General features: G+C 46.6%; 1 protein-coding gene across 1 annotated transcript in view; it reads left to right on the forward strand.

The window, feature by feature from the left end:
• Nucleotides 1–11,848, forward strand: part of KCNN4 (potassium calcium-activated channel subfamily N member 4) — a 50,015-nt gene extending 38,167 nt beyond the window's left edge. The window contains exons 5-9 of the mRNA XM_083455642.1: nucleotides 1,746–1,856; nucleotides 5,444–5,562; nucleotides 6,493–6,562; nucleotides 8,353–8,528; nucleotides 9,464–11,848. Of these exons, the coding sequence (XP_083311768.1) occupies nucleotides 1,746–1,856; nucleotides 5,444–5,562; nucleotides 6,493–6,562; nucleotides 8,353–8,511 (459 nt within the window). The 3' untranslated portion in view covers nucleotides 8,512–8,528; nucleotides 9,464–11,848. The remainder of the gene's footprint in view (nucleotides 1–1,745; nucleotides 1,857–5,443; nucleotides 5,563–6,492; nucleotides 6,563–8,352; nucleotides 8,529–9,463) is intronic.
• The last annotated feature ends 463 nt before the right edge of the window (nucleotides 11,849–12,311 follow it).

Here is a 12,311-nt window from a genome sequence, read left to right on the forward strand (position 1 = left end):
CCTTGAAGGGTTTTTTGGGGATTAAGTGAGGAGGTTTTTTGGAGGAAAGTGTGGACTAATAAAATCGATTAGGCAGCGACTGAGAGGCAGCAGCTGACTCCAAGGTCATCTGGCGAGCTTTGTGGCTGACTGGATATTTGAATCCTGGCCTCAATCACTCTAACCACTACACCACACTTCCTCTCAATTCTGAAACGGAAAGTTCATATCTGAAAATGTGGTGCTGCAATGCTACTTCAGAACTTTGACAGATGGACTTGAGTGCTTTAGACTCAAATATCTTGATTTGATTTTTTAGTATCATTATTATTGTTGGTCAGGCGTCAAATAAGAAATCCTATAAAGCTGTCAAGTGCTAAATCCCACTTTTTGTGGTGCCTGTCAAGGGCTGTCGGATGCTATATAACATTGGCCTCTTGGTGAATTGATTTGATAACAAAACAGGAATTGATATCAGTCGTTTCATTACTGGGAATGTAGGCTGGACCAAATGAAGTTGGCTTGGATGGACAATGGATTTTGTATTTCAAAATCATGGGATTAAATAAGGAATAGTCAGATCTGGTCCATAGCTACTGCTGAAAAATTAACCCAGAAATGAAGGTAGAGGACAAACCCAAAAAAGATTTGTTTTCAACAATGTGGCAAAAAAAAATATTTTATATATTAATGGGGAAAACAATGTTCAAATGCCTCCTGTGGAATATGCTACAGTTTGGAATTAATTTTTCATCTTCAAATTAGAATGCCATAAATCCTCAGTGGCAATATATTGATATTTAGCAATAATTTTTTTTAAAAAAATATTGTCCTCCCCACCTCCAGTAACAATAATTCCCCCCCCCCAAGGAATGTGAATGAAACAACACAAAGTTACACTGTGTGTGCATTTGTACATTTCATTTCATTTCCTTTGAATTGTATTGTTTTTCTCGACTTCCTTACTCTTGTGTTAATTGGAAGCCTCTGTTCGTGGACCTCAGATTTTGCTGTTTATTGATGATACGCTTTTACTACTGCTCTATGGATTGTTGCATGGGTAGCCCAAGTGGAGATCTTGAGATTTTGGGCTTCAGCTTCTATCAACTTTAGCCAGTGTGGTCCATGGTCAGAATGCTGATGGCGGCTGCAGTCTAAAAATGTATTGGGGGGTCTTCCCCACACAATTGTGTTTTCTGCTTTAAGCTGCTTTGTTTTTATTTCAAACAAGTAATATATAAATCTTATGAAATACATTGAGAAAATCCTTTCTGCATTTCCAAAATGTTTAGAGACTATTCATGTAGCAAGTGATTAATGATGATCACAAACATAATCACAACAATCTACTATATATTTTGGAAAGCTGCATGTTTATTCATTATGTGTTTGGGCATCTCTTAAGAGATGACCACCAAAATTTGCACAGTAGTTCCCAAGATCAAGGAGCCAGGTTTTCATCTGTGCTTGGATACAATGCGATGCCATTTTGAATTAAGATGGCAGAATGAGCTTTTCAAAACTGCAGTGATAATCAAATGCACCAACTGGGCTGATTTTTTTTGTTTTTAAATTTCTGAGCTATGCGAGGAACAAGACTAATAATACAGAAAATCCTGAAATTAGATATGTGCCCTTCCGCTGAGCTATCATAGTCCCTATCTGCCACAGTAATTCCTAGTGTGACCCGAGGCACAAGGCGTATATTTCCTCTGTGCCTCCAGTTTTATTGCTTCAAACTCATTGTCCTCGTTGTTTCTTTGCAGGGAGTGGGCTGCACGGCCCTCTTGGTGGCTGTTGCTGCTGATAAGCTGGAATTCAGCAGGGCTGAAAAACACGTCCATAACTTCATGATGGACATTCAATGTGCCAAAGAGGTAAGGCAGAAGATGAGCTTGCTGGGTCAGGGCAACGCCCCGTCTAGTCCAGCTTCCTGTTCTCACAGTGGCTTGTGGGGAACCAGCAACCTGTATAAAAAGCAATTTGCCAACCTGCGATTGCCAGGAAATGGTGCTCAGTGGCAAAGCAGAGCTTGTAGCTGCTGATATTCTTCTTCGCCATGATTTTGTCCAGTCCTCTTTGAAAGCCATCAAAGTTGGTGGCCATCACTGTGGCAGAGAGTTCCATAGCCTACTTATGTGCTGTGCTTAGAAACACTTGTATCTCAGGGTTGCCATACATCTGGAATTTCCCAGAAATTGCTGGTATTCGGCTTTGGAAACAGTGTCCGGGCAGAAATTGCCCAACATAAAGAAAAACACAATAAAATATTAAACATTAAAAAAACAAAAACTCCCCTATACAGAGCTGCCTTCAGGTGTTTTCTAAAGTTTGTACAATGGTACCTCTGGTTGTGAATGGGATCCATTCCGGAGGCCTGTTGGCAATATGAAAAGAACGCAACCCACAGCGGCACATCTGCACATGCGCAGGTTGCGATTCGCGTGACGTCATTTTGTGCTTCTGCGCATGTGCGAGCGGCGAAACCCGGAAGTAACCCTTTCCGGTACTTCCGGGTCGCCGCGGGATGTAACCTGAAAGAACGTAACATGAGGCAGATGTAACATGAGGTATGACTGTATAGTTACTTATCTCCTTGGCTTTGGGGGTCGCATAGCTCCATACCCTCCAACATTTCTCTGACGAAAATAGGGGCGTCTGCCAGGCAAGGCCTACCTTCCCCCTCTCTGTAGATAACAGCATGAAGCGAAAGCAGTCTTTTGCAGCAACAGAGAGCTTTACTGAACACAGCACAAACATTCAGCATCCATTTTCACTGTGCAGGTGCTCCCAATTGAGTTCCTCCCACTTCCCTCCAGTTACTTCCGTCTTCCCGTCTCCTCACCACGTGACCCCCCTCCAACCACTGAGCCTTCTGAGAGGCTACCCTATCCAGACGCCTGCTTCTACAGCTCATGGGCTTTCTAGCGAGGGAGATCCAACCAGCTCTCTCTCTCTTCCCGTTCCTCTCCCCTTGGTTGCTCTTCTCCCAGCTTAGCCCAACAGTCAGTTCCCGAACTGTGTCCTTCTGCAAACCGTTGCTCTAGGTCGATACTATCCTCCTGCTCCAGAGGAGCGTCAGGATCAGACCCTTGAACAGAGGGAGAGGGGGGCTTCCACCATTCTTCCTCAGAGCAATACCCTTCAGTCTTGTTCCTGACAATGTCCTAAGAAAAAGAGGGACATTCTGGGATCAAATCCAGAGACTGGGACAGCTTCTGTAAATCCAGGACAGTCCCTGGAAAAGCAGGGTTGCCATATTTCAAAAACTAAAAGCCAAGACACCCCAAAATGAGTTGTTGAGCTTATTTTGAACAAACCCCAGAGTTGTTGAGCTTGACACTTCTTACTCACCTTCTCTCTCAACTAAAAAGTACCAGATGTGTCAGCCTTTCCTCCTTAGAGGAGAATAGCTCCCATCACCTGCACCTGGAGTGGGTAACTTTAGTCCATCAAGGGCTGCAGCCCCTTGGGGAATAATATTTTGGAGCCTGCATATTAAGAGTGGGTGGTGCCACTCTTTTTTATCTCTCTGCTACCTTTTCTCTGCCACCCGTTCACTCTCTCCCTCTCCCTCCCCTCACTTCCTCCCCCTGCCCCCCAGTGGGCTGCCAGGAAAGGAATAGGTTACTCTCGCCAGACATCTGAATTGTTTGCAGAGGATTTTTGAAATTAAGCCAAGAGCGTCACATGCATGTTGCCCACCCCCTGACTTTTCGGATCAATCAATTTCAGCAAGATTAATGTGGGAAGTGTAGCTTTTGAGTTTCCTTAATGCCTCTTCTGTTTTCATTTCGAAACATCCTCTTTCTTGTCATCATTCACCAGAAGTCAGGAATTAACAGAAGACAGGGCTTCCTGGTCACAGGAAGGTTTTCGGGTATTACATCAGACCTTCCTCCTTCCAGAGTTGCGTACAATTTTTAGTGAAATGCTACCATTGTGTTTTCCACAAAGCGTGTTCCTGCTTTGCAAGTTTGCAGGCTCTGGCTCAGTTTTGTGGGGGGAGGGGGCTGGATATGGGGCAGGTGGGTTCCCAGGTCAGCTTGATCTGGGGCCCCCACATTTGGGCTTCTGGTCGGGTCAGGGGCCTGCACACAGCCTTAATTATCACAGTTGAAGGAACCAAAATACTCAGAGCCAGGCAATGGTACCCCAAGAGGATCGGGAGGGGTGCACATGAGAGAAAAGTGTGTAGCCGAGGGAGAGTCTTAAGGGCCAGAAGAAAGGCCTGGAGGGCCGCATCCCTGGTGTCTACAATAATGAGGTGGATGGGACTTTGGCTTGACTTTGGAGGAAGCAGTTTCATACATCCAAGACTTCTACACTGATGAACTGCAGATCTACTCCTCGCCATTTCCTTCCCTGTCGGGCAGCCCTTCCAAACTGAAACTCTACAGGGGTTTCTGCTGCAGCATTTTGCCCTGCAGAAGAGCTAAAAGGCTGCCCTATTTGAATGTTAATATGCAAATACAAGAGGCATGTTTTTGTGTGGTTAGCTCTTCCAGCAAGGGGCAAAAACTTGAAACATGCCTGGCTCTGTTGTTCAATATATACGATATCTTTATTGTCATTGTCCCATGCAGAACAATGAAATTGAAAAACTACGTAAAACATTCAAAAATGTTAACCCATTTTTAAAATGTTAACCCATTTTAAAATACACTATACTATAGAGACCCCTTATGCTGTGTTTAGAACCAGAATTGCATTTGTGTAGAAACTGTTTCTCAGGCGGCTAGTCCTGGCCTTGGCAGGTGCCATTTTAATGTGCCCTGTGGACCACGGTTTAAGAACCCCCCTGCAATAAACAATAATCGCTGTTCTGGGCTCTCTGCCCTGTTATCTCAGGGTGTGTGTAGGCATACATGCAAATCAAGACTTCCTTGTGGGTTTCCTCCTCCCTGGCCTCCCCCCCCCCCCAACGCTTTCACAACACTTTTGACAGATGTCCTGTCCTAGCCGGCAAAATCAAAGGCCAATGCAGTTGTCAGTCTTCCTTTTTCTTCTGCTTGATGGGTTACGAATGGCACTGCAGGGAAGGGTTGCAGCTCAGTGGCAGACTCTCCGGGTTCAAACCCCCGGTACTTCCTGGTAGGGCTGGCAAGGCCTCCTTGCCCGAGTTGTCTCCCAGTGACGTCCACAGGGCCAAAAGTTCTCCAGTCCAGTTGCAGACCATCAAAAACTTTCCGCAGAAGAAGCATAGATCAGTGGTAAAGTTTGTGCTTTGCATGCGAAAAGACCCCGGATCTAAATCCTTGGTATCTCTAATTAATGTCTCCTTGGCTGAAACTCCAGACAGCCTCTGTCCGTCAGGGCGAGAGAAGCCCTGAGCTGTTGGGCCTGTGCTCTGACTTCATCTAAGGCAGCTCCTTATGTTCCTAAAGACAGAGAAGGGAAACTGAGCTTCGGCGAGCCGTCACGTCTCTCCCTTTTCTCTCCCTTTTTTTGCACCAACCTCTAGATGAAGTGGTCGGCTGCCAACGTGCTGCAGGAGGCTTGGATGCTGCACAAACACACCAAGAGGAAGGATGGCCTAAGGACACGCAAACATCACCGGAGGCTGCTGGCAGCCATCCATATGTAAGTCGATCCCAGGTCATGGGGTGCTCAGGTGTAGTGCCAAGTCGGGGGGGGGGGGGAAGCTGGGCAAGGCACCTTCTGGGGCAGAGGACTGCACTGCCCTGGACCTGCTCTGCCAGTTTCCCCCTTTCTATGTCGTGGATTGCTTGGGTGCCATGGAATGGTGGGAGAAACCATCAGGCGAATACCCAAGGCAAGAAGGCTCAGAGCCCTGGGATTAGAGCCAATGTGGTGTAGTGGTTAAGAGGAGTGGATTCGTAATCTGGTGAACCGGGTTTGATTCCCCGCTCCTCCACATGCAGCTGCTGGGTGACCTTGGGCCAGTCACACTTCTTTGAAGTCTCTCAGCCTCACACACTTCACAGAGTGTTTGTTGTGAGGGAGGAAGGGAAAGGAGATTGTTAGCCGCTTTGAGACTCCTTAGGGTGATAAAGCGGGATATCAAATCCAAACTCTTCTTCTTCTTCTTCTGCAAAACAATCCTCATTAAGTCGTCTTATTTTTGCTGTTAACTTTGCCTAATTATACATCACCTTGCTTCTTCGTTTTTCTTTGGTTGGAACTTCTTCCTTCAATTTTTTTGCATAAAGATTCCTACTCAAGTGAGGATTTCGAATCGAACTGATCGTTCGATTTGAGATGGGAGGCGGCGGCGACAAGGGCTGGTTAGATTTGTTACCCGTCGTCCGCCCTGCGTGCAAGGGCTCTGAGCCACTCGCAGATGGGCCTGGGAGGCTGTTGTATATTTCGATAGAAATTATAGCGAGCGCACGCAGCCAGTGATCAGGGTTTCCTGAGGAAAGTGCACCGGCGGGTCACGGCTGCTGCATACGTTTTAACTGTTAAACCTCTTCTCTCCATTGCAATTTGGAAAGGAAGCACATTGGCGAAAGCCCAGGAAGGGAAATAACTTCTCTGTTCTCCTTGTAGGTTCCGACACGTGAGGATGAAGCACAGGAAGATCCGAGATCAAGTGAATGCCATGATGGATGTCTCTAAGGCGAGTTGTGCGCCGGGGACATTGTTGCCCGGTCGATAAGAGGCTGTGTACACCCAAGTTTAAAGCATATTGCTCCCCAATAAATGCATCCTGGGAAATTGCAGTTTACCCTTTACAGAGCTACAGTTCATAGAATCATAGAATCATAGAGTTGGAAGAGACCACAAGGGCCATCGAGTCCAACCCCCTGCCAAGCAGGAAACACCATCAGAGCACTCCTGACATATGGTTGTCAAGCCTCTGCTTAAAGACCTCCAAAGAAGGAGACTCCACCACATTCCTTGGCAGCAAATTCCACTGTCGAACAGCTCTTACTGGCTTCTTTGGGCTGTGGTGTGGGGAACATGCTTTACATGCGCAGCATGCATGCATCCTCTGTCGGCCCCTCCTATGATGCAATTGACCAGTGCATCTGGCTGTTAACCAGAAGGCTAGCAGTTTGAGCCCACCCAGGAACTGCTGTGGGCAGAATTCTGGCATCACAGGGGGTCAAGGACCCTTCCAACTCTACAATTCTGTGGTTCTATTAATCTAAGGCAATGCAATGCCTTTAAGCGCAGTGTGTTTCCAATATAGTAAGCATTAGCAAATTCTTGCAAAAAGGCCACTGATAAGTTCCTGGAGGTGTAGCTTCTATGACAGTAAAGTGGTACCTTGGTTTTCAAACTTAATCTGTTCTGGAAGTCTGTTCCAAAACCAAAGCATTCCAAAACTAAGGTGCACTTTCCCATAGAAAGTTATGCAAAATGGTTTAATCCGTTCCAGACTTTTAAAAACAACCCCTAAAACAGCAATTTAACATGAATTTTACTATCTTAACGATACCATAAAGCCATAAACAATGTACTGCAGTCACACAATCAATCAATCAATCGCTGAACTGGGTTCCGCACAGTCACAAAAATAAAACAAAAAAGCCGCAAAAAGAAAAATACAAAATAAATAGCAAAAACAGACAGACCTCAGTGCAACACTCAAAACAGAAGTGTGGCACTCAAAACGGAGCGCATTTGGATTCTGAAAAAAGTTCACAAAAGTTCACTGTATTTTGTGCCTGGGGGAAAGTAAGTTATTCCAAATAAAGGTGTTGCTGCTGCTTTTGTTGTTGAGATTATTTCCCCCCCTGCCATTCTCTGAGTGGACTCAGGGCAGCACATTCAGTTTCTCTGCCACCCCTCCCCTTTGATCCTCATAACAACCTTGTGAGGTAGGCTAGGTTGACTAAACTGATAGACTTGATGTCATCCAAAAGGCTAAATAAGAAGTGTTAGCTAGATCTGGTACTGTACTGCCCTGATATCTACAGATGAAGGGCAGCATACAAATTAAACAATAATAGTATCAGTGTGAATATATTATATATAAAAAATATAATGTAATAGCAGGCTTGGGATGAGGAGATTTGTGCCCCCCCCCATCTTATATTTGTGCAGCTGGTTCTTCCTGCCTAAGTGCAGAACCTTACAATTGTCCCTATTTTGTTAGTTTTGGCCCAGTTCTCCAGTCTGTTAAGGTCACACTGGATCCTGATTCTGTCTTCTGCGCCATAAGCTACCCCTCCCAGTTTGGTGTCATCTGCAAATTAGATGAGCATCCCCGCACTTCCTTCATCCAAGTCATTTACAAAGCTGTTGAATGACACCAGGCCCAGGACAGAACTCTACAGCACCTCACTTGTCACTTTTCTCCGTCCCTGAGGAAAAGAGCGCCACCTGTGGGCCAGCCCCGGGAAGTAACTTGAGCAAAGGTTAAACTATTGACAGCCGTGTCCTGTTGTTCCTCTGCTGCAGATGCAGATGATCATGTGCGACCTCAGCTCCAGCCTCAGCAGCTCCCACCGGGAGCTGGAGAAGCGGATCGAGTCCCTGGACAGGAAACTGGACGAGATGACGAGGCTTCTCTCGGGACTCGTGGACTCCAAGCAGCGGCAGGAACAGCGGGCGCTCTGAACGCCAACTGCGGTTTGGTAGGTGCGGTAGCTAGAACTCTGCGACTAAAACCCTCTTCGCGACACAAGATTCTGCAACTCAAAAACACCCAAATTCTGCAATCGGACTCTGTTTGGCCAATTTGAATATACTAGCAAGTTCTCCCCGGGTGGAATTATGTCTTTCTGTTCTTCCCTCTGCAGCCTAGAACTTGAGAGATGTGCTGGAACCTCTACCCTACGCTCTGGGCTCTAAAAGCAGGAGTGGCGAGACCTCTGACCTTCACGCCGCTCCTGGACTACAACTCCCATCATTCTGAACCATTAGCATCACTGGCTGAGACGGATGGGATTTGTAGTCCCCTCCCCCCAAAAAAGGGAGGGGAAAATTGTTTGCTAGCTATCAGGGGTCTACTTTTAATATAATCCTCCTCCTTCATGGGATGTGGGTGGCGCTGTGGGTTAAACCACAGAGCCTAGGGCTTGCTGATCAGAAGGTCGGCGGTTCGAATCCCCATGACAGGGTGAGCTCCCGTTGCTTGATCCCTGCTCCTGCCAACCTGGCAGTTCGAAAGCACGTCAAAGTGCAAGTAGATAAATAGGTACCACTCCGGCGGGAAGGTAAACGGCGTTTCCGTGCGCTGCTCTGGTTTGCCAGAAGCGGCTTGGTCCTGCTGGTTACATGACCCGGAAGCTGTGTGCGGACAAACGCTGGCTCCCTCGGCCAATAAAGCGAGACGAGTGCCGCAACCCCAGAGTTGTCCACGACTGGACCTAACAGTCAGCGATCCCTTTACCTTTACCTCCTTCATTGCAGTTTCTCAAAGCAGAGGTTGGATGGCCATCCCCCAGGGATGCTTTAGTGAAAATTCGTGCATTGCAGGAGGTTGGACTAGATCCCTCCCAACTCTACAATTCTATCTGTTCCTCCAATATTAGTGCCACTGTGACCTTTGTTCTCCTTTCCCTTCCAGGTGGCTAAAGAGATGGTTTTGATCATCCCGCTGAAGCCTCCATAGACAGAACTTTTAAACGCCTCCTGCCTTTCTTCTTGGGCATCAGGCAGTGTGTTGGGAACACACGGGACTACACCGCCACCTTGTGGTGGTGGGGAACCACTACAGGCATTTTGAAAAGCCGACCCACCGCATCACCAGACAAAAGAAAAGGAGCGAGGAGGAGCTTTCGGAACTTTGCTCTCCGCAGAAAAGACTTCTCGAACCTCCGAATGGATTTTGCAAAGGTGGTTGTGTCTTGCAAGAGGGACTCTGGATGCAAAATCAAAAGACAGGACATCCACTCCTCTAGCAGGCTTCTGAGCTGTGGGTGGGGGAACCAAGAGGAAAAGATACAGGAATAAGCGTGCTTGAAAACTGTGCAAAGTCCTTGCCCTTTGGCAAAAGACAGTTTGTCCATCCCGGGCAGGAATGCAATTTTCAGGAAGCAATTGCTAACTGGCTGCACAGGATCTCCTGAGATGGGTGGGGTAGGACCCCACACCCTCAAAGTTCAGGCTTGCATATAATCATGTTTTTGGTCACCTAGAGAGTAACTTGCTGCAGGCGAGGAAGCTTGTGTGTGTCTGTACCGGGGGTGGGTTTATCACTTAAGGCGGTTGATGCTACACCAGTGTCTTAACATAAGCTAGGGCTAAGCAGGCAGGCTTCTGACAGTGCACAGACTACTTGCCAGCCTGCTCTTGACATTTACTATGCATCTGGAAATGTGCCTTAAGACAACACTGCAGAAACACAACTGCTGGCAAGGAGACCCCGATCAGGAGCTCCAGAGACAAGCAAGACCCATCGTTTTAGACTAGCATACCCTAACGGTCCCAGCTTCAGTACGTTCAAAAAGTTATGTTAGGTACAGAGGGCAGAAAGATGCCTTGTTTGTGCCATGGACCTTGGAAGGCAGGCAAAATAGACGAAAGAAGGTTGGATGGACACGGTGGTCCAACTTGAGATCAAGAGTGAAGTTCTCAAAGGGCTGCTTAGGCTAGCTGTTCAGTGAGAGGTTGCAGGAGTCTCTTAAGTGTGGGAAAACCTAGGTAATCAGCCACCGAGCATCCTTTGTCTGGCCAGAGGGGAAACTTTGGAAGTCAACATCTAGCGGGGAAAGTGCTGCTTAGCTCTCAAGTCTTCAGGTCAACACTGAAATGCAGAGAAACGTGCTTTCTTTTTCCAAGGTGTCCGGACAGGAGAATTACAATTTGCACTTGGGTCCTGGTTTTGGGCTTCCCACAGGTATCTGGCTGGCCACCAGGAGAACAGGATGCTTGTCTAGAAGGGCTTGAACCACAGCAGGCTTTTCTTACTTTCTTAGGGGATCAGCTTTTAGAAGCCATACTTTTGTGGGGAGCCGACTGCCGTCGTCTCCTTCCTTTCTGCAGAAGTTTGTGAAGCACATAAAACTGGAGGTACAGATTCCTACCTCTCCCCTAAGGAGAGAACTTGATATTTGGATTGCTTTTGGTCTCTCAGGTGAGAGATGAGGGAAGCCGGCGGTGTATGTATAGGCGGCACTCTCCTTTATAGTATTTTCTTCTCTCCTTTTTTCTTTAGAGGGGAGGAAGGGATAGACGAAGTGCCTTTGCCCAGCCTGTTAGAAAGTGGTTCTAACACCTCTCGTGAGAACCTGCTGCTTCCCCAGTGAGAGGCAAGGGGAACGCTTGATATGAATGCTCACCTGGGGGGGGGGTGTCTATATTACTGCTTGCTTGTCAGTACTTGACATTTGTCTGGCTCTCATAGCGCAGACATGTGAGGATGTGAGACTGAATTATGGCAGCGATTGTGGAGTGTGATTGGAGGGCGTGCTAGAATAGTAAATTTGAGCGCATTGGAGCATTGATGTGTGCTGACCATGCAAGATGTGTGTGTGTGTGTGAGCGAAACTGAACGGTCTCTGTATTTTTAGCTGTAATTAGATTAAGTTGTGCAAATTGCTGAATAGGGAGCTGGGCACTGATACATTTAACGGGATGATTGATTGATGTACGGTGGTGGGGAAGAATGAGTTGATTTCCTTTTGCTTCATTGCGAATCAGATTTGGGTTTTTTTTTATAAAAAAGGTGAAATTTATACTTCTTAGCTCATTTTTAATTATTTTGCTTCCTGATCTTTAGAGGATGCTTGGAATTAGTCCTTTACTATGGATTTTCCTTGCATTTTTTTTGCAGCTGATGAGGATGCTTTACTTAGTTACGTTTTATAGAACGTAGAAACGCTCTCCTTTTTTGTTTTGGTATCTGCTGTTTATTTAAGATGTTTTAACCTATGTTGTAAACCGCTTAAGAGTTTTGTTTAACTAAAAGCGGTATATAAATGGTTCAAATAAAAATGAACAAAGGCCATTATTCCTGTTGCTCAATGATGGCTGCACACCAGACCCAAGGAAGGAAACATCAGGACCACTTTTTGTCCCCCCCCTCCCACCCCTGGGGTGCCATCCCAAAACACACCGAGGCAGCAGTTTTAAGCAGAGGGGTTTGCATCTCACCAGCCACTTCCAAGGAAGAGACCGGAGTTCTTTACTCCCCTGGAATAGAGGTCACTACATATCAAACGATTAATTAAATCTGCATTCATGTGGATACAGAAAAAGGCAATGGGCTGGATCCACAGCAGCTCTACCATTGCCATCCCTAGTTTAGGTACCTGTATTGAAAATAACTTACAATATGAAAAGCAGCTGTTGATTGTTTCGTTGGGGGCACCTTTGCAGTCAACCCAAATGTGTTCTGAGACTGCTGAGCTGCTACACCAAGGACAGCCAATATGATGTGTTCCCCGCCCAGGTGCTGTTGGACTCCAATTCCC

This window comes from Podarcis tiliguerta, assembly GCF_965153285.1.
Source record: "Podarcis tiliguerta genome assembly, chromosome: 8".
Classification (NCBI taxonomy): Eukaryota; Metazoa; Chordata; class Lepidosauria; order Squamata; family Lacertidae; genus Podarcis; species Podarcis tiliguerta.